The 20,815-nt window shown below is 43.8% G+C and overlaps 1 protein-coding gene across 2 annotated transcripts in view; it reads right to left on the reverse strand.

Annotated features, from left to right (window-relative positions):
• The window catches only part of EGFLAM (EGF like, fibronectin type III and laminin G domains), a 107,417-nt gene that overhangs the window by 72,237 nt on the left and 14,365 nt on the right, over nt 1–20,815 (reverse strand). For both annotated transcript variants that reach the window (XM_028748927.2, XM_028748928.2), the window contains exon 2: nt 23–132. In XM_028748927.2, the coding sequence (XP_028604760.2) occupies nt 23–132 (110 nt within the window). The remainder of the gene's footprint in view (nt 1–22; nt 133–20,815) is intronic.

Raw genomic sequence — 20,815 nt, forward strand, 5'->3', positions numbered from 1 at the left:
GCCAAAACAGAAAGGTACTCACAGTATACCCGGTGATGGAACTTGCATGCTGCCGAGGCATTCTCCATTGTATACTAAATGCCGTGCAGTTGAGCGAATCCAGGGTTATATCCAGAGGCGGCCCCAGCCTATCTGTGGCAAAGAAATGGCAAAGCACAAGAAGCTGTAGGGTGTAAAAATATTGTTTGTATACTGAGGACAAAATGTGCATGTGGGGGGAAGACAGCTGAATCTCCTCTATTTTTAGGAAAGCCCTCCTGAAACTTTTTTTTAAAGATGCAGGCAGAGCAACCCAGACCCCAGAACTGCTGGACTGGGGGGCATGTTGACAAGGTGGCAATACTGCTTCATCCAGCCTTGCCCTGCTGTGGCAGTGTAAGGCCTTTGCCACCCTAGAACTCCTTGATGTACCTGCCCAAACTGTGGATGGGTGAAAGCTAGTGTAAACCACCCAAAGGGGGCATTTGGGGGGTTGGTTAAAGTTGCTGGGTTCTGGCAAGTGTCAGCAAGCAGCCTGATCTAGGCCTGTTGTTGTACCAGTCTGAGAGCTACTGTAGCAAAACAACAACAACCACCCAAGAAGAACCACCCCACTCCATCCTTCGTGTTGCAAGCTGTGGAGCTGCAGATACAGCAGACTGCATCCTTAAACCTACCTTGGAGGACCACTAAAATCAATGGGATAGACTAGACTGTAGCTCAGGGGTAGAGCAGCAGCTTTCAAACTAGGTCAAAGCTTGGTGGAAGATCATCTGCGCTGCATGTAGAAGGTCACAGGTTCAATCCAAAGCATCTCCAGGAAAGGGCTGGGAATGTCCTGTCTTAAACTCAAGAGAGACCCTGCCACTCCATGTAGACAATACTGAACTAGATGGACCAATAGTCTGAGACTCAGCATAAGGCTGCTTCCTGTGTTCCTAGACTTGTAAAGTGGTGATGCTTCTTTACACTGGAAGTTTCAGATTTTAACAGCTTACCCAAAAGGTGCAGTAGACAAAACCCTGAACTGGGCTTTATTTTTGTGCACACCCCAAACCACCATGTGAGACGTGTCAATGGAAAAAGACAAGCAGAGCAGAGCCATGTGTCTTGGACAGCTGGGCTGGTAGTTTCAATCTGGCCCCTACATTTAATAATCGTCCTTGCCTAAGGACCATATTGGACTCACTCTGTGGGTAGGTACATATTACCTTTTCTTACGCACAGAAGCCTGAAGACATAACACACTTGCTGTGATATCTATTTAGCTTACATGAAGTTTTGAGATTTGATTGAGTAATAATTATCTCACAGTGGATGCAAAGTGATCATATGAACCGAATCCATCCAATATCCCCGAGCCATATTTGAGTTATTCTGCTAACTGTACTTAGAATTCTAAAATGCTCAGCTCTCGTTTTAGAACCATATGGTGCAGAGTTGCCACTTTCCTAGTAATCCTAAAGCTGTGTACACATTACCAGTTACTGTGGCACCAGTCCTCCGCTCCCACTGTTTGTTTTTGAATCTGTGAACACATGGCGTTACCCAGGGACACAGAGCTATCCTGTAGTCTCTGGAGAAATGCTGTGTTTCGATGCAGTCCAATCCAACTTGAGCATGATGTCCTCGTTCAGGCTGCACTGAATACCACTCCGATGTGCATGGTGACAAGCAAATTCAACTTGAAATGCTGCGTGGAAAAGCTACCTCACTGCGTTTCAAGCCGGTAATCTGTACACAGCCAAAGACCATGTTCACACCATACATTTAAAGCCCTATGATACCACTTTAAACAGCCACAGCTTCCTCCAAGCTGCAGTTTTGTCAAGGATACTGAGAGATGTTAGGAGGCTCCTATTCCTTTCACAGAACTACAACTCTAACAGAGCTACAAATCCCTGGGAAGAGAGATAGATTGTTCATACTCAGACATCCACAAAGCCCATCATGTTTCCAGAATGTAGCCACTCTACCCTGTACATCAGGCTTAACCAACATGGTGCCCTTCAGATTTTGTTGAACTCCAGATCCCATAAGCCGCTGTAAACTTTAAATATATATATTTCTTGGGTCAACATTCTCTGGAACTGAAGGTCCTTGGCAGGGTGCAACCATTTACTACTGAAGCACTTCGTTTCTTGCCACAACTATGAACCCTGAAACGCGGGGGGAGAACCTGCAACCGGTGTGTGTGCAACCGGTTTGCCAATTTGTAATGTAGAGTGTTCCTTTAAAGAGGCATTAGAAAGTTTGTTCTTTTCGCTGTGTGTCACAGGGAGAGAGGAATGCCTGTCTTGGTAGCAGATTTGTGTGTGAGAGAGATAGAGAGAGAATGGGAAAGGTGGTAGGGAGCAGTGTAAAAGTGTCTTGTCCAGATAAATAGGGAGTACTGGATTCAATGTGTCCAAGGACACCAGGCACACAAACCTGGTGCTGGGACACATGCAGTGTAAGAATTCTGTGGACTCATATGGACTGTCTTGGGCTGACAGACCTTCCTCCTTCCCCTTCTCAAGATGCAGAGATTGGCCAGGAAAGCAGAAAACATTACTTCTTGCCCTGTGCACAGAGATCCATGGAGAAGCAATAAAATAAAATAAATAATAATTTAAAACTTATTATTTGTAAGGAGAGGGGGCAGGCTCCACCCATTCCCAAAATAAATAAAGTTCAACTGCACGGAGGTGGGGGCCATTGCCAACTTAACCAATGGTCAGCAGCCTTGGGAGCTGTAATTTTAACATCTGGAGGGCACCAGGTTGGCTATCCCTGATGCACATCAACCGCAATTATAGGAGCAGCTTGACCGGTGTTTCAAGTTACTCTTCGGCTTTTTTTCGGTCTGAAAGGTTTGCCATGGGTGTTCATTTCATCATTGCCATGGATCTTTTATGATTTTTATCATAGGACCCCTTTGTTGCTGAAGCTAACAGACCTTCCTGGTTAATTGCTGGTTATCCTTGGCAAGACCATCAAAGAAAGAATGAATATTGGGGGTGAGGGAGAGATTATGCAACACACACACAAACACACACACACACATCCTCAGCTAGTAAAGAATCAGTAGAGCTTGTCCAGTTATTTTCCGGCTAGAAGAAAGCTTAAAGCTGTTCATATCACAAGTTCCATCCACTTGCATATTTATTTATTTTCCTGTCTTGGAAATAAAACGCTCAAACATTAGTAGCCCATCAAAACCATTGCTAGTCAGCACACATGTTTATATTAGGTGAGTAAAAGGAGAATAGATACCAATTCTTTAAAAAAAATCAATCAAAAAGATTTATATTATCAAGAGAGATTCCGATCTTTATATAATCATAGGTTGGATTGGAGGATCCTGCCCATCACACTGGAATCTTTTCGTGATGTTGCGGTTCATTTGAACTGCTTTTATGATGTGTGCTCTATCGATATTGTACACTGCTTAGGAACTAAGACATGGTATTAAGCTGTATATCAATTATTATTAAGAAAATATTTTGTGTGTATACATATATAGAGAGAGCACTATATATTATTAATATTATTATTATTATATGGCTGTCCTGCTCACCCATATGATATACCCATGCATGGTATATAGCGTGCATATAGCATCCGAAATGCATGGAGCAAAACCGGGTGGCTTTTTAATGGGTGTTCCACCCTCACTTTTCAGGTCGATTGCAGGAGCTTAGTCTACCTGTGTAGGCTCTATTCAGACTTTCCACCCCTGCTCTATAGTAAAAGGTCTGTATAGTAAAAGCCATGGTTTTCCCAATAGTGATGTATGGAAGTGAGAGCTGGACCATAAAGAAGGCTGATCACCGAAGAATTGATGCTTTTGAATTATGGTGCTGGAGGAGACTCTTGAGGGTCCCATGGACTGCAAGAAGATCAAACCTCTGCATTCTGAAGGAAATCAGCCCTGAGTGCTCAGTGGAAGGACATATCATGAAGGTGAGGCTCCAATACTTTGGCCACCTCATGAGAAGAGAAGACTCCCTGGAAAAGACCCTGATGTTGGGAAAGATGGAGGGCACAAGGAGAAGGGGCCGACAGAGGACAAGATGGTTGGACAATGTTCTTGCAACTACCAGCATGAGTTTGACCAAACTGCGGGAGACAGCGGAAGACAGGAGTGCCTGGCGTGCTCTGGTTCATGGGGTCACGAAGAGTCGGACACAACTAAACAACAACAACACCCCTGCACAGAAGTGTGTGTACGCCTACTTCCCTTCACAGAACAAGCAGGATCAGGGGGCAGGTATCCAATCCAATGTGTGCTTCTGGTATAAAATGAATGAGTCCAATGTTCTCTCGCTTCAGCAAGAGATTAGATCTGCTTCTGTGGTAAACCTCATCTATCAATTTGACCATTTTGCCCCCTCCATGATTGCTGGAATTACTGCTGTGCCGGATTAGTCCGATTTTAGCAGCTAATAATTTTTTTAAAAGTTTAAGGTAGAGAATCTATCCAGCACATGGACAGTTCTCATCAAAATAACTTCAGCAATGAAGTAAATTGATCAGACCTCAAACTAATCCCCATTATTTGATAGCATTGATACACAAATGGTTCCCTGCATGATTGCCAGGGCACAATTCTTACTTGCCACCTGTGACTAGTAGGTCACAGGTACAGTCAAGTTTTACATACTTTATTTTAAAATGTATTTATCTTGGACCAATCTGAGAATACAAATGGTGCTATTTACAACAGTGCTATCAACAGCCTCTTATTTCAACATAGGAACAACATGGCAGGGTTAGGAGAAATGTCCTTGTGAATTTGTTGGGTGAAAATTGAAAGCAAAGTGCAAGTAGATAAATAGGTACCGCTCCGGCAGGAAGGTAAACGGCGTTTCTGTGCGCAGCTCTGGTTCGCCAGAAGCGGCTTAGTCATGCTGGCCACATGACCCAGAAGCTGTATGCCGGCTCCCTCGGCCAATAAAGCGAGATGAGTGCCGCAACCCCAGAGTCGGCCACGACTGGACCTAATGGTCAGGGGTCCCTTTACCTTTACCTTTCATACCAAGTTAAAATACTGGAAGCTAATGTTCCAAGACAGAGGAAGCTGCCTTATACCAATTAAGACCATTGTCCCATCAAGCTTAATAGCACAGCAATCATCAGTAGCCCTCCCCAGTGATGTAAAGTGGAAAAAATTCCAGTGCGTAATTTTTTGGGTGGAAAATCTTCTATTGCATCAGTTCATTAGGAACAATGAATGGATGTCAACTGCAAGTATTGGGCAGGGCTGGCAGATGTTAGCTTTGTTTATGAAATGCAAATTCAAAGTCTTCACCTGGTAATTGCATAGTGACAATTTCACCGTATCCTGATATAGCATATGCAAACAAAGACTTAACCTGTTGACATATTGCAAGACTTTATGTGTGGCTCTGGCCGGATGTTCTAACCTCCTATAAATGATAATAGTATTATTATTATTTATTCCCTGCCCATCTGGCTGGCTTGCCCCAGCCCCTCATACAGCTACTCCAGTACTTCAGTATAACCTGAACTATTTTCCCTACTTTCCAGCTCATTATTATTTCTGTTACGGAACTTGCACACTCTTTTGGTTACGTTAGTGTTTCCTCCTGTATGTTTTATGAGTGTCTTTTTAAAACAAAAACAAAAAACCATTATTGTTCTTTTTATGAAAAGCAGCACAGGAGCACACGGATCACGGAAGTCACTCATACGCAGTGGGACTGGTGGTTGTAGTAGAGGGTGGGGATTTTATTTCTAATTTTTTCCATGGGACAAGCATAGACTGGCAAAAGCAATGGAAGAAGCTTGGATGGCAACATTTTCAGAAAGCCAAACATACAGCATGAGAAGAAAAACCACTCTTTTTCATGGGAGGAAAAGGGGTGCAGCACATTGTCAAGTGTGGCCTCTGCAAGTTTGCAAGTGATCTAGAATGTGCAAGCAGAATGTCTGGAGCAGCTTCCAACAGGATATTAAAAACACAATAAAAGATCAAACATTAAAAACTTCCCTAAACAGGGCTGCCTTCAGATGTCTTCTAAAAGTCAGATAGTTGTTTATTTCCTTGACATCTGATGGGAGGGCATTCCACAGGGCGGGCGCCAACACCGAGAAGGCCCTCTGCCTGGTTCCCTGTAGCTCCACTTCTTGCAGGGAGGGATCCACCAGAAGGCCATCGGAGCTGGACCTCAGTGTCCCGCCTGAACGATGGGGGTGGAGACACTCCTTCAGGTATACTGGGCCAAAAACTTTATCATCCCAAGGGCAGTGAGAGGAGGTGCCTGGGGTGAGTCCCAAGGGCCAGATAAAGAAGTTTGGAGGGCCACCTTTGGCCCCAAGCCCTGACATTTCCCACCCCTCATATACGATTTTTATGTAATTACATAATATATATTCTGCCATTTGCATAAGGGCAGTTTACAGCGGGAATACAGATTATAGAAAACTCACAATCCTCAAAACCGTATAACACGTCAGTAAAGAACAATTATTGAGAACAGCAGTGGCAGTCAGGTCTCTTTGCCTTCAAATGCCTGCCAGGAGCAGGAGCATGGCTGCCTAAAACTATAAAGAGATGGAGTCAGATGCACCTCAGGGAGAATTTCACATGCAAGGAGCCACCACTGAAAAGGCCCTACTACCCGACCTTCCTCATATTGACCACCACCTCATATGCTGATCTTAGAGCATGAGCATCTTGATATGGATACCAAGTAACTAGAGTCAAGGCTAGTCTTCTCTGTTCCTTAAATATTTCAATATTTATCCTTAGAATTGGAGGTTTTGATTTAATAGGAACTGAAACCAAAATTTCTTTAAAAGGACTTAAAGTGATCAAAGAATATGGTCTCAGAACCAAAAGCACATTCTATAGAGACCTCTTAGATCACAATTTTCTTGGCAAAAGGTCTTTATAAGTACACAAGCACCACTTTTATTTTCTGCAAGCTAATGATATTGCCGACCTTATCTGTTGTGACAGAGGTGGAAAGCTGCGAAGAGAGGGCTTTTCAACCAATTCTAACAAAAATGCCAGGTGAAATGAAGTTATCTTAAAGGTCACTTTGGAAAACGTGAGATGAGGCTTCCATCAGGTTTGCTCTTGTCATTTCCACAAACATTTGATCTTCAGCTAAACACAAAACTTAACACCATACAAATACTCACCGGTATTGATCAGCAACAAGATGTTCAGAGATGGGGAGGGAAAGCAAGCAGAGAGATGACATTTGGGACTTTTAAATAATTTATCTGATTGTTTACTGCTATGGGAGAATTTGTGGGAAGGGAGCTTATAGGGATGGAAGGGATGGAAGGAGGGGATCAAGGAGAAACATGATTGCTGTGCCTGTCTCAAATGTACAGTGGTACCTCGGGTTGCATACGCTTCAGGTTATAGACTCCACTAACCCAGAAATATTACCCCAGGTTAAGAACTTTGCTTCAGGATGAGAACAGAAATCATGCTCCGGCAGCACGGCGGCAGCATGAGGCCCCATTAGCTAAAGTGGTGCTTCAGGTTAAGGACAGTTTCAGGTTAAGAACGGACCTCCAGAATGAATTAAGTTCTTAATCCAAGCTACCAATGTAGTACAAGCTTTCTCAAACTTTCCCAAATTTGTTCACAGGCCAATGGGGCCATGGGGGGGTGTGTCTTCAATTTAGAGGCTGGAAACCTCATAGCCCAAGGACAAATGTGATCCCCCATACCTCTCTGTCTGGCCCTTGAGACTCCCCCATGGGTAGTGATGTTAAATTCCTGAGACTAATCTTTTGGAGAATATTCTCAAGAATATTCTCGATTAATGAGGTGTGTACATTTAAAGCGGGACACCAGTGGCGCTGTGGGTTAAACCACAGAGCCTAGGACTTGCCGACCAGAAGGTTGGTGGTTCGAATCCCCGCGATGGGCTGAGCTCCCGTTGTTCGGTCCATGCTCCTGCCAACCTAGCAGTTCGAAAGCACCTCAAAGTGCAAGTAGATAAATAGGTACCACTCAGGTGGGAAGGTAAACGGTGTTTCCGTGTGCTGCTCTGGTTCGCCAGAAGCGGCTTAGTCATGCTGGCCACATGATTCGGAAGTTGTATGCCGGCTACCTCAGCCAGTAAAGCAAGATGAGCGCCGCAACCCCAGAGTCGGTCACAAATGGACCTAGTATACCAGTATTACAACACTTCTGGCAGTGGGTAAGTTTGGTACAACGTGTCTCCGTGGAATCTGCTCGATCTGTATAGAAAGTGGCTTCCTAAAACTATGAACAGCTACAGCAGTTTATTTATTTCTTTACTGTGCTTGTTAAACTTCCACCTCACCCTTCTGCTGCAGCACAGCAGTTTTCAACAATAACAGTAGAAAATAGAAGTAAAGAGGGAAGGGAGGTGGAGAGGAGACGAAAGCATGTCAATAAAATGTAAAAGTAAAAACACATCGGGCTGGGTTAAAGAAACAAAGATGGAGATTTCAAGGCAAAATAGAAGGGTGGGGCAGAAATTAAGGTCAAGAAATCCAATATGGAGCAGGGGATGTGAAATGTTCTCTTCTCCTGCGTGTCTTTGAATGACCACAGCTCAGCCGTAATGAGTAAGAATAAAATCTCAAAGATTTCTCAGACACTGCTGCTGCTGTAAAGTAAGTTGATGGCAGCCAGACAGCTGTAATAGACCAGCTTAAAAAACATGATTGCATAATTCCATTCTTAGCTAGGAAATGAGCAATTTGAAAACAGGCACCACATGCTTTAACCTTTTGCATGACTGCCATCCCCTTTAATCATATTGTTATAATTTGAAAGCCTGTTTAATGGAAGACTTGAAATGTCGTAAGGCTGGGCAACCTCCATGTTAAATCCAGACAGTGACTAGTTTTAATGGTTGCAGTAGGGAGGTTGAGTGCTTAACGAATGAAGCTGCGTCAAACCTTCAAATTCCAAGAATCACAGAGTTGGAAGCGACCCCAAGGAGCATCTAGTCCAACCCCTGCATTATAGGAATATCAACTAAAGCATCCATGACAAATGGTCATCCAACCTCTGCTTGAAAACCTTCAATGAAGTAGAGTCCACAACCTCCCAAGGGAGACCATTCCACTGTTGAACAGCAATTACCGTCATAAAGTTCTACCTGATGTTCAGCTGGACTCTCCTTTCTTGTAACTTGAATCCATTGGTTTGGAGCAGGATCTAACAAGCTTGCTCCATCTTCCACGTGACAGCCCTTTAGGTATTTGAAGATGGCTATCATATCACTTCTTGGTATCCTCTTGTCCAGACTAAACATACCCAACTCCCTCAACCGTTCCTCATAACCCTTGGCTTCCAGATCCTTCACCATTTTGGTAGCCCTCCTCTACACATTTTCCAGCTTGTCAATGTCCTTCTTAAATTGTGGCACCCAGAACCTAGACACAGTGCTTCAAGTGTGGTCTGACCGAGACAGAATAGAGCAGTATTATGACTTTCCTTGATCTGAATACTATACTTCCGATGATGCAGCCTGGAATAGCATTAGCTTTTTTTTTGCTGCTGCATTACAAGGTTGACTCATGCAAAGCTTGTGGTCTACTAAGCCCCCAGATCCTTTTCACATGTACTACTGCCAACATCATCCAACATCTTTATCAACGACTTGGATGATGGACTCAAGGGCAACCTGATCAAATTTGCAGATGACACCAAACTGGGAGGGGTGGCTAACACCCCAGAGGACAGGATCACACTTCAAAACGACCTTGACAGATTAGAGAACTGGGCCAAAACAAACAAGATGAACTTTAACAGGGAGAAATGTAAAGTTTTGCACTTGGGCAAAAAAAATGAGAGGCACAAATACAAGATGGGGGACACCTGGCTTGAGAGCAGTACATGTGAAAAGGATCTAGGAGTCTTGGTTGACCACAAACTTGACATGAGCCAACAGTGTGACGCGGCAGCTAAAAAAGCCAATGCAATTCTGGGCCTCATCAATAGGAGTATAGCATCTAGATCAAGGAAAGTAATAGTGCCACTGTATTCTGCTCTGGTCAGACCTCACCTGGAGTACTGTGTCCAGTTCTGGGCACCACAGTTCAAGAAGGACACTGACAAACTGGAACGTGTCCAGAGGAGGGCAACCAAAATGGTCAAAGGCCTGGAAACGATGCCTTATGAGGAACGGCTAAGGGAGCTGGGCATGTTTAGCCTGAAGAAGAGGAGGTTAAGGGGTGATATGATAGCCATGTTCAAATATATAAAAGGATGTCATATGGAGGAGGTAGAAAGGTTGTTTTCTGCTGCCCCAGAGAAGCGGACACGGAGCAATGGATCCAAACTACAAGAAAGAAGATTCCACCTAAACATTAGGAAGAACTTCCTGACAGTAAGAGCTGTTCGACAGTGGAATTTGCTGCCAAGGAGTGTGGTGGAGTCTCCTTCTTTGGAGGTCTTTAAGCAGAGGCTTGACAACCATATGTCAGGAGTGCTCTGATGGTGTTTCCTGCTTGGCAGGGGGTTGGACTCGATGGCCCTTGTGGTCTATTCTAACTCTATGATTCTAAGTCAGGTGTCCCCCATCTTCTATTTGTGCAGCTGGTTCTTCCTGCCTAAGAGCAGAATGTGACATTTTTCCCCTATTCAAATTTATTTCATTAGCTGTGGTCCAGTTCTCCAATCTGTTAAGGTTAACCCTGACTCTGTCTACAGTGACATTAGCTACCCCTCCCGGTTTGGTGTCATCTGCAAATTGGATGAGCATCTCCTTAATACCTTTATCCAATTCATTTATAAAGATGCTGAACAACAACAAGACCCGGACAGAACCCTGTGGCACCTCACTTTTCATGTTTCCTAGGATGGTGAGGAACCATGAGTGAGTTTAGGTTAGTGGGTCTCTTTGGGTTTGGCCAGTCAACCAGCAACAGAGAATCTCTTCAAATATCTAAACTCCATGGCTTGAAATGATCTCTGTTGCACTAGTAAAGTTCAGAGTTCTGCTTTACTTGTAACCTTTTCCAGTTAATGATCATGTTTAGCTGTGTAAGTTCTAAGAACATCTCCAATGTGTTTCGGGAGGTTGAAGCTAGCTCTGTTTTTTTTACCAAAAGATACTTAGACTAATGTTTTTGGCATGCCATCGTCTTGTGAATTTGAAAACAACACACTGCGTACACTCGCAGTGCCTCTTCTATTTTGAGAAAATATTCACCAATCTACAGAATTCCCTAATGTTCCTAATGCACATTAGGTAGCAGGAGATTTCACACAAACAGGTGCTAGCAATTTTAAGTGCCTATTTTTCTTGTTCAAACAGCATAGGGTATAATTAAAACTTGAAACTCGTTTCAGAAGTTGTGTATCTTCATGAGATATGTAAAGTTTGCAGTTTCCACAAGTTTGTCTAGGTGTTTTGTTGCTGTTGTTTTTTGGCTAGCTCAATTGGTAGAGCTCTGGATCGCAAGGTTGTGGGTTCAAGCCCCACGTTGGGCAAAAGATTCCTGCATTGCAGGGGGTTGGACTAAATGACCCCCACAGTCCTTTCCAACTCTATGATAAGCTGAGCTTTTTTTTCCCTTGGAAGAATGCCTACTCTTTGTAGTACCAGCAGGAATATAGGAAGGTGCCTTATGCCAAGTCAGACGGATGGTCCATGATACAAAATGGCTACACAAGAAGCCTACCAGTATACCTGAAGGAGCATCTCCACCCCCCCATTGTTCAGCCCGGACACTGAGGTCCAGCGCCAAGGGCCTCCTGGTGGTTCCCTCACTGCATGAAGTGAGGTTGCAGGGAACCGGGCAGAGGGCCTTCTCAGTAGTGGCACCTACCCTGAGGAATGCCCTCCCATCAAATGTCAAGGAAATAAACAACTATCTGACTTTTAGAAGACATCTGAAGGCAGCCCTGTTTAGGGAAGTTTTTAATGTCTTGTGTTTTATTGTATTTTTAATGTTTGGTTGGAAGCCACCCAGAGTGGCTGGGAAACCCAGCCAGATGGATAGGGTATAAATAAATTATACTATCATCATTATTATTACTACTACTACTGCACCTAAAGAAGCAGAGAGAGAGAGAGGACTGAAAAATGGTGAGGGCATGCACCTCTCCACTAGCCACGCCATCACTTGGATGGGTTGGGAAGGAATAGTGAAGCTCTTTGTGTCCCTCCTCTGTTCAGAACAAAGATGGGAGGGTTGGTGTCCAATCCTGGCATCCAACGAAATTATTTATGTATTCATTTCATGAAATTTATACAGTGCTTGACTGTAAAAACAAACAAAAAAGCAACAACCCTCCAAGCAGTTTACAAATGAGTGAAGCAATAAAATTGCGGGTGAAAACAGTTCAAAACAACTATTTAGAACATACAAAAGATTAAGATCAGCAATAAACAAAAAACACTCTCCACATGTCTGGGTAGACGTAGACCGGGTAGATGGAAACAGGTTTTAGCAGGATGTCTGTAGGCAAGGGAGTTCCAAAGTGTAGTTGCTGCCCCACTAAACAAGTGATTTCTTACAAACATGGATGGGGTATTATGTGGCACCTGTAACAGTGCCAGTTTTGCAGATCAAAGTGGTCAAGTGGGCGGCACATACCTCCACATGTGGTGGGAGTGTCCCAAAATCCAACTATTCTGGACAACAGCCATACAAGAAATATGTAAAATAACTAAGCAAGTAATAGACATCACCCCAGAATTGGCCCTACTAAACATCTTCCAAGACAACAATGCCCATTTACACCACAAAGAACTCATAACCCACCTGCTCTCAGCAGCCAGAAACACCATAACCAGACACTGGAGAGACCTGTCAGGAGTAAACATGGACCAATGGTACCAAATAGTATGGGAAACAGCCCTACTAGAAAAATTAACTAATAAACTGAAACTGACACGGGGACAAACAGAAGAAGACGCCTTCACCCCGGTATGGCTCCCCTTTATCACATACACAGCCCAACAGGACAATGACAATAATCCACCAACAGCATACAAATCAATATGGCTAACCTGATCCAAAACACCCACCCACCTCACTCACACACAAAAACAAAGATCACCACAGCCAATCACAAGCAAACAATCACACCCTAGGCCAACCCCAACCTCTCTCACCACCAAAGGAACACAAGTGAACAACACAAGCAACGCTGACACCAAACTCTACATACATTAAACATAATAGAAACACCACCACCCGACCCCACCCCCATCCATCTTCCCTCTCTCCACCCCCCTTTCTTCTTTCTTTCTTTTTTTCTTCTCCCCCTAATGCCTCAACAAATGAAACGGATTTGTAAAAATGTTACATGAAAAAAAAATACGAGGCACTACACTTCTGTAAAACAAGAAAATCCTTAATAAAATATTTTTTAAAAAATATATGGGGTAAGGTGCTCTCACACTGCCTGCCCCCGCCCCCAAGATGTAATGGACTCAATTTAATATATATATCAATGCTCTGGACTCAACTAGTCAGCCACCCTCTGCTAGATTTAATGTGGGCATATGGAAGCAGGTGCTGATTTCAGTGTAAGAGATGCCAAACCAGTGCAAACAGGAAAGGAACAGGAAGAGTCAACCGTCTGTCATGCATTGTGAATTTCTGAGGGGGTATTTGCTAACCTCTTTTGTGCGTGCCATAGGAAGGAGCGGTGGGGACCTGGGGACCCGTAGGTGTTGCATTGGCAATCCTCTCTGTCCAAGGTCAACAAACAAGCTTTGTGGTTGAAGAGGGATTTGAATTCAGTCCCAAAGCCAAATTTAACCCTCTAGCCACTACAGGGAACTGCTAAAAAAAAAAACATGGAGGAGAGGAACAACACCAATGTCTATCCCTTTAACTGCCCATTGCTCCTCAGAAAGGCTAATCTCTTAAACTGTTTTATGGGAAGGGTTGGGGAGACCATGGTAAACCATGTTTCTGAGGTACATATCTGACTTAGTTGGTACTGGATTTTCAAATCTAGAAAGAGTTGCCTCTGGCAATAATAACATTGGAGTCTGCGGTGTGCATGCATCTTTTAAGCTCCCCGTTTCTGAAAGGGCTCAGATAAGATTACCAGCTGACAGAAACAGTTCTTCACAGGCATGGCAAGTAGCGATACAGGGCTCCACGGAGCAGTATTTTACTGAAATGAATTCATCACAGAAAACGTATTTCTTCATTCAGTGCCTCCAGTTCTGTAAACCCTTTTCCACATGAGTGCAGCTACAGGGAGCTCAACAGAGGAAGCAGCAGCTAAGGAGCTGCTTTGGTGGTAAAAGAGTGACCTGGCTTCTTAGGACTGGTTTGCACATGACTGTTCTTCCCTTCGCTACTGCAATATCAAGTGGTTAATTGCACATACGAAGCGGTCCTAACGGAAGATACAGTCTCTCACCTCAAATGCAATGCTTTGCAATTAAAATTTGAACATACCCATTGCAAACTGGAACCAAACCACCCTAGAATCAGTTCTAGGTTTAAAAGGCTCTGGTGCTACATTGGCCTTCCTTCTAGTCTCAACCACTTTGCAAATAATAATAATAATAATAATAATAATAATAATAATAATAATAATAGGGGATGGTCACTAATAGCGATGCTGGGGAATTCTGATGAAAACAGCTGTGCAAATTGCTAGCATTTGCTTGTTCCTCTCATGTTCAGAATGGAAACTAGTCTAGCAAATAGGATCAGTAATCGCTGCTGCTGTTTTCAGTCTGCAAGCAATACATAACAATATGTGACTGGTTATTATTATTATTACCAATTTGCACTGCATTTCCTTCGCATTAAAATGAATAGTGTGGAATAATGTAATGACAACAAAATTAACTGTGCAATCAATTATGTAAACTTTCGCCATCGTGGAAAGCAGGGTGAATAATGCAGTTTTTGTCAGAAGAAGCCAAACTGAAGCAAAATGGAAACAGCACTGCATGCAACAAATGCCTGGCAGAAAGGAAATTGGTGTCTTCTTACTCCTTTACTCACTAGAGCAGAGCTTTCCAAACTGTGTATCACAACACGTTAGCAGGAAAAGTTTGGAAAGCTCTGCCCAGAGTCATTTGTTAATGAGCCCCCTGTAATTTCCTGTTTTGATAAATGTGTTTGTCTTTGTTTCTCAATCTGATCCTTCTACATGGTTTTGTATGCATTGCGGTATTTTATGCATTGCGACTTGCTGCTGTTTTTGTTGATTATACTTTCGTAATTATTTATTGTAACTGCTGAGAGTGAAGTTGTTTAATTATTTCCTGATATTTAATTTTATTGTGTACTGTTTTATTCTAATGAATTATTGAATAATACTTTATTTGATGTAAGTTGCTTATTTCAAAGCAATGTTTTTACTATGACCTTTTTTGTATTGCATCAGATTGTTATAAGGTGTGTGATCTTTGTTGTTTCTTCAGCTTCTAAATCGCCTTGTGTCAAGTAATATAGAAAGGTGGTATGCAAATTAAAAATGAAAAGAAAATACAGTGGTACCTCAGGTTACATATGCTTCAGGTTACATACGCTTCAGGTTACAGACTCTGCTAACTCAGAAATAGTACCTCAGGTTAAGAACTTTGCTTCAGGATGAGAACAGAAATTGTGCTCCGGCGGCACGGTGGCAGCAGGAGGCCCCATTAGCTAAAGTGGTGCTTCCGGTTAAGAACAGTTTCAGGTTAAGAACGGACCTCCGGAACAAATTAAGTACTTAACCCCAGGTACCAGTGTAAAACGAAAACTGTTTCCCAACCTGAATAAGGAGGCAGAGTAGTTTACAAATCCCAGGCTTTCTTGCTGCCATTTCCTTCAGAATCGTACATTTCTAAAGCAGAAAAGTAGCCAACAAGTGTAATCCATGCGTTTCTAATAGTAACAAAACAGACTTGCATCGCTTGCAAGCCCTGTCTTAGTTCCATCGAAAATTTGACCATGGTCAAATATTTCCAAATAGCCAATCTGATATGATTTAACAACTGATATGATTTAACTGTTGGTGACCTAGACTCCTAACCCTAAAACAAAGAAAGACACTTGTAGTGCAGTCACAAGCAACCTAGAAAGCTGTCTGAAACAGATCTGCCTAGTTCAGTGCTGCCTACATTGGCAAGCAGTCGTTCTCTGGGTTATCAGACAGGAAACATTCTCAGCCCTACCTGGGAGGTGCCAGGAATTGAACCTGCGACCTTCTGCAGATTTCTACCACTGAGCAACAGCCCTTTCCAGTCGTGTGTGTATATAATCAAAAGTAAGCCCTATTGAGTTTAATGGTGCCTATTCCTGGATAGGTGGACATAAAATTGCAGCCTGACTAAGAAAAGGGATGTAAAGCATGCCATATTATATACTGAAGTGCTAAATAATTAATCCGCTACAATACATAAGAAATAATAGATTTCAGTAATTTCCTATATAATAATAATAATAAATCTTTACACTAGGGATGGTTAATTTGCAGTCCAAAGGCCAAATCTGGCCTACAAAGCAATTTCATCTAGTCTCAGAGGCTCAGCCAAACTCTAATTAAGTTGTCATAAAATATATTGCCTACGGTTTCACTATATGAAAAGAAAATTACTTTTTTTAAAAAAAGATGAGAGATATAGAAAGTCCACGCTTTAAAAATGTTACATCTCTTTTTGGAAAATGCTGCCTGCCGTGCCAAAACTCCACAGCCCCCAAGCCCTCACTGCTAGAGGTGCTAATTTTATTACAAAGCCCGACTTCCTACGAGGGAGGGAGGTTGCGCTGTGAAACGTAATTATGGCTTCCTGAACATGGACTGAAGCTCAGCACTACCCATAAGTAAATACAGAAATCGGCTATCTTGGGTTAAGGATGAACCTGTAAGTCATTTCATAAATGTTCTTATTAAGTTCCTCACACGTTGACATTGACTATCAAGTTTATGGGCTTTTCTCTCCATCTTCCTCTGAATCTGAGATGGGAAACCTCAGGCTCAGGAACCAAGGGCAGCTCACCTAGGCTTCTCTTCATGAACCTCAGGACTCTCCCCAAGTCACACACCTGGTTGGCATCCTCCTTGAGTGTTTTTATCTGGATGGGCTATTTCCATGAACTCTGGTCATTCTTCTTGCTTGCCTAGAGGCAGAGGGGGGGGGTGTGCATGTGTGTGTGTGTGTGTGTGTGTGTGTGTACAACAGCACCGGCCCACCCATGAGGTGGGGTTAAGTGGCTCCCTTAGGCGGAGCCCCACCTGCTCCCCTGCTTCCACTGGAACACCCTTCTCTCACCAATTTCAGGCTGGGGGGGGGGCTTGGGGAGCGCACTTTCCTGTTTTGCCTCAGATTAGTGTGAACGTGAAAAATTTGTAACAGTGAACATTATATATAAAAAACAAAGAAAAAAATATTTTTCCACAAACTGTATACAGATAAGTAGCATACATGTGACTGTCAGGAGCTCGTCCTACTCTCGAGTAAGACCCTGGTAGAGACACATGCCCGACTGGCATGTTCTCTCCCTCCTGGTTGATCGTTCGGGAGCTTCAACAGCTTTCTTCAGCCCGAACATCACAGCGACTGATGCCAACAGACATCGGCACACTTAGGGATCCGCAGAGTCTTTGCAACTTGTGTAACAGACCTCAGCAACTCAGCATTTTGGCTAATCAACTTTATTTACATATAAACACACACGGAGCACTGCAACATGGCTCCCTCTCTCTCTAGCATCAGACAGCAAAGAGAAGGAACAAAGGACAATAGTCCCACTACATGGAACACAGTAACACAAACATCCTGTCTCCGTCATTTCCGACTCTGTGGAGTCAAAACATACACCGTCATGTGATAGACAAAAATCCCATGACTGCAATCATGGAGCAGGAATTCTAACATCGACATGATAGGAAGCAAAGTCAGCATGCAGAATAAACAAACATAGCAACAAGAACCAATCTGCAACCTCACTAGAATAAGTTGTAGAACTCCAAAAGGATCAGACCTGAATGCCAAAGTCAATGCTGGAATGACATTTGTCTGTCTTGTTTGTGTTTTAACAGGCATTCACCTCAGACCCAAAGTCTGAGCTGGTACAGAAAGGAGCGACACTCCCAAGCAAACATCAGTCACTACAAGCTGTTCTTGAGCATTTCTGCAGCAGAGGCCATTTTCTCGCCCACCTCCAATGTGGCATTTTTTCACACTCACCACGTAATGAGCGTGCATTCCCTGCCACTCGTCTGAGAACGGAGAACGGTTCTAACCATGAAGTATTACTGGGTGCTGCTTTACAGTCCAAACGCTGTGGCTTCCACCCGTCACCCACTCCCTTTGGAACAAAGGCCATTTGTGACATAAGCAAAGTTAGACCAAGACTCCAGCTAGGACACGACTGTCAGCCCTAATTGGCAGCACATCGTGAAACTTATTCTCTCTCTGGGGAATCAGGCATAGAGGCCTTTCCCAGCTCTGCTACTCAAGATCTCTCAAGATGTCAACTAGGAGGAAAGCCGGTGGAAACTTACAAACCTAAGGAATAGAAAGCGAATGTAATTTTTAAGAGAAGAAGCTGTGACTTGAGTGTGTCGGCAAAGTTTGCTAAAAGTCTCCTCCCCGCTTGTGGCCTGATCTACGTGAACTGCTCCTTGGTAGCACAGCTTTGAATTGCAGGTGGTGGAGCCATTCTCCCATTAAACTGGAAGACTTCCCCATTAAAGCAAATCATTGGCCATAGAATACCGGTGTGTCAGGTGGACAAAAGGGCTATAACCCTTGTCCTAGCTGCTTTTTGTGGGTGTGCAAGGCGTTTTTATGTGGAGGAGCGTGAAATCATATCATATCCTCCCTTCACCTGTAGTATGAAGTGATACAGTAAAGCAGGGGTGTCCAACTTCCAAGAGACTGCAATCTGTTGTTGTTGTTTAGTCGTTTAGTTGTGTCCGACTCTTCATGACCCCATGGACCAGAGCACGCCAGGCACTCCTGTCTTCCACTGCCTCCCGCAGTTTGGTCAAACTCATGCTGGTAGCTTCGAGAACACTGTCCAACCATCTCGTCCTCTGTCATCCCCTTCTCCTTGTGCCCTCCATCTTTCCCAACATCATGGTCTTTTCCAGGGAGTCTTCTCTTCTCATGAGGTGGTCAAAGTATTGGAGCCTCACCTTCAGGATCTGTCCTTCCAGTGAGCACTCAGGGCTGATTTCCTTAAGAATGGATAGGTTTGATCTTCTTGCAGTCCATGGGACTCTCAAGAGTCTCCTCCAGCACCATAATTCAAAAGCATCAATTCTTCAGTGATCAGCCTTCTTTATGGTCCAGCTCTCACTTCCATACATCACTAATGGGAAAACTACTCCCACTGAAAAAAAAACCTGGCAAACCTAGACAGCATCTTAAAAAGCAGAGACATCACCTTACTGACAAAGGTGATGCTATGGTTTTCCCAGTAGTGATGTATGGACCAAAGTTGTTGAGCTTTTTTGCGGAGCATTGGTCAGAGTTGTTTTGTTGTTGTTGTTTTTGGAATATCAATCAGGATCACGAGATTGACCAGGGATGACCCACGATCAACTGATAGATCACAGTCGACTGGTTGGACATCCCTGCAGTACAGGAACAGTTTGAAATAGGGCTGTACCACTTACAGGATCCTTCCCCAACTGGGTTATCCTCCGGGAATCTTGGATTACAACACCTAATAACCCACCTGACACAGCAAAGCAGCAGAGGGTGAGACTATCAGTGGCTACTAACCATGATGGTCGGGCTCTGCCTCCACAGTCAGAGGCACAGGAGCTAATTCCTAGGGGTTGAGGTCCCTGCAACCCGCCCCCCCCCCCCAACTGAGGGGACTGGGGCCTCCAACGTTGATGGGCATTGCCATTCAAATGGTATGCATTCTTCTGATCGATTTTGTGGGGCGGGGCTTACCTGCCCGTGCTATTTTATTCAAGTTGGTACCCATGGCAGAGGCAACGCTGCTTCTGAATACCAGTTGCTGGAAACCACAAGAGGGGAGAGGTAAGGTAAAGGTAAAGGACCCCTAGACGGTTAAGTCCAGTCAAAGGCGACTGGGGTTGTGGCGTTCATCTTGCTTTCAGGTCGAGGGAGCCGGTGTTTTGTCCACAGACAGCTTTCCGGGTCATGTGGCCAACATGACTAAACTGCTTCTGGCACAATGGGACACCGTGACGGCAACCAGAATGCACAGAAACACCGTTTACCTTCCTGCCACAGCAGTACCTATTTATCTACTTACACTGGTGTGCTTTCGAACAGCTAGGTTGGTAGGAGCTGGGACAGAGAAACGGGAGCTCACTCCATTGCAGGGATTTGAACTGCCGACCTTCCGATCGGCAAGCCCAAGGGGCTCGGTGGTTTAGACTACAGCACCACCCGCACTCCCACAAGAGGGGAGAACTAGCCTATGGAACTGCAGGAAGGAGTAGGGACTGACTCATCCATCTATTTCCTGGCCCTGTCAATTTCACAAGTGTTCATTCCTAAGCCTGTTCTGTCCTGTTTAACCGTGATTATAAAAAAAACCCCAAAGAAATCTGCATAAAAAAGTCATACTTAAATATCAGAAAATGCACATTTAAATACCAATGCACACGTTTCTAAACATGGTTTGTCCTGAATTGCACGTTTTTAAAAGACATTTTGGCACTTTTTTCTTTTCCACCACAAGAATTCAGAAAAAAGTGAGAACTGAAGGATTGGTATCTGCCTACCAGTCTGGGAAGTGCATATCAGATCAATTCACAATGAAATTCACAGAACTTGAATTCCTCAAGCATCACTGGAAAAGAAGCAACTACTGTGTGTTGATAGGAACAACAGTTAAGTTGCACAGGGGCTAAAATAGCCCCATGGAATCACACTGTACCTGCACAGACAAACCTAGTTGTTGATTTGGGTACCAATCACCCCAA

Source organism: Podarcis muralis, chromosome 11 (genome assembly GCF_964188315.1).
Source record: "Podarcis muralis chromosome 11, rPodMur119.hap1.1, whole genome shotgun sequence".
Taxonomy (NCBI): domain Eukaryota; kingdom Metazoa; phylum Chordata; class Lepidosauria; order Squamata; family Lacertidae; genus Podarcis; species Podarcis muralis.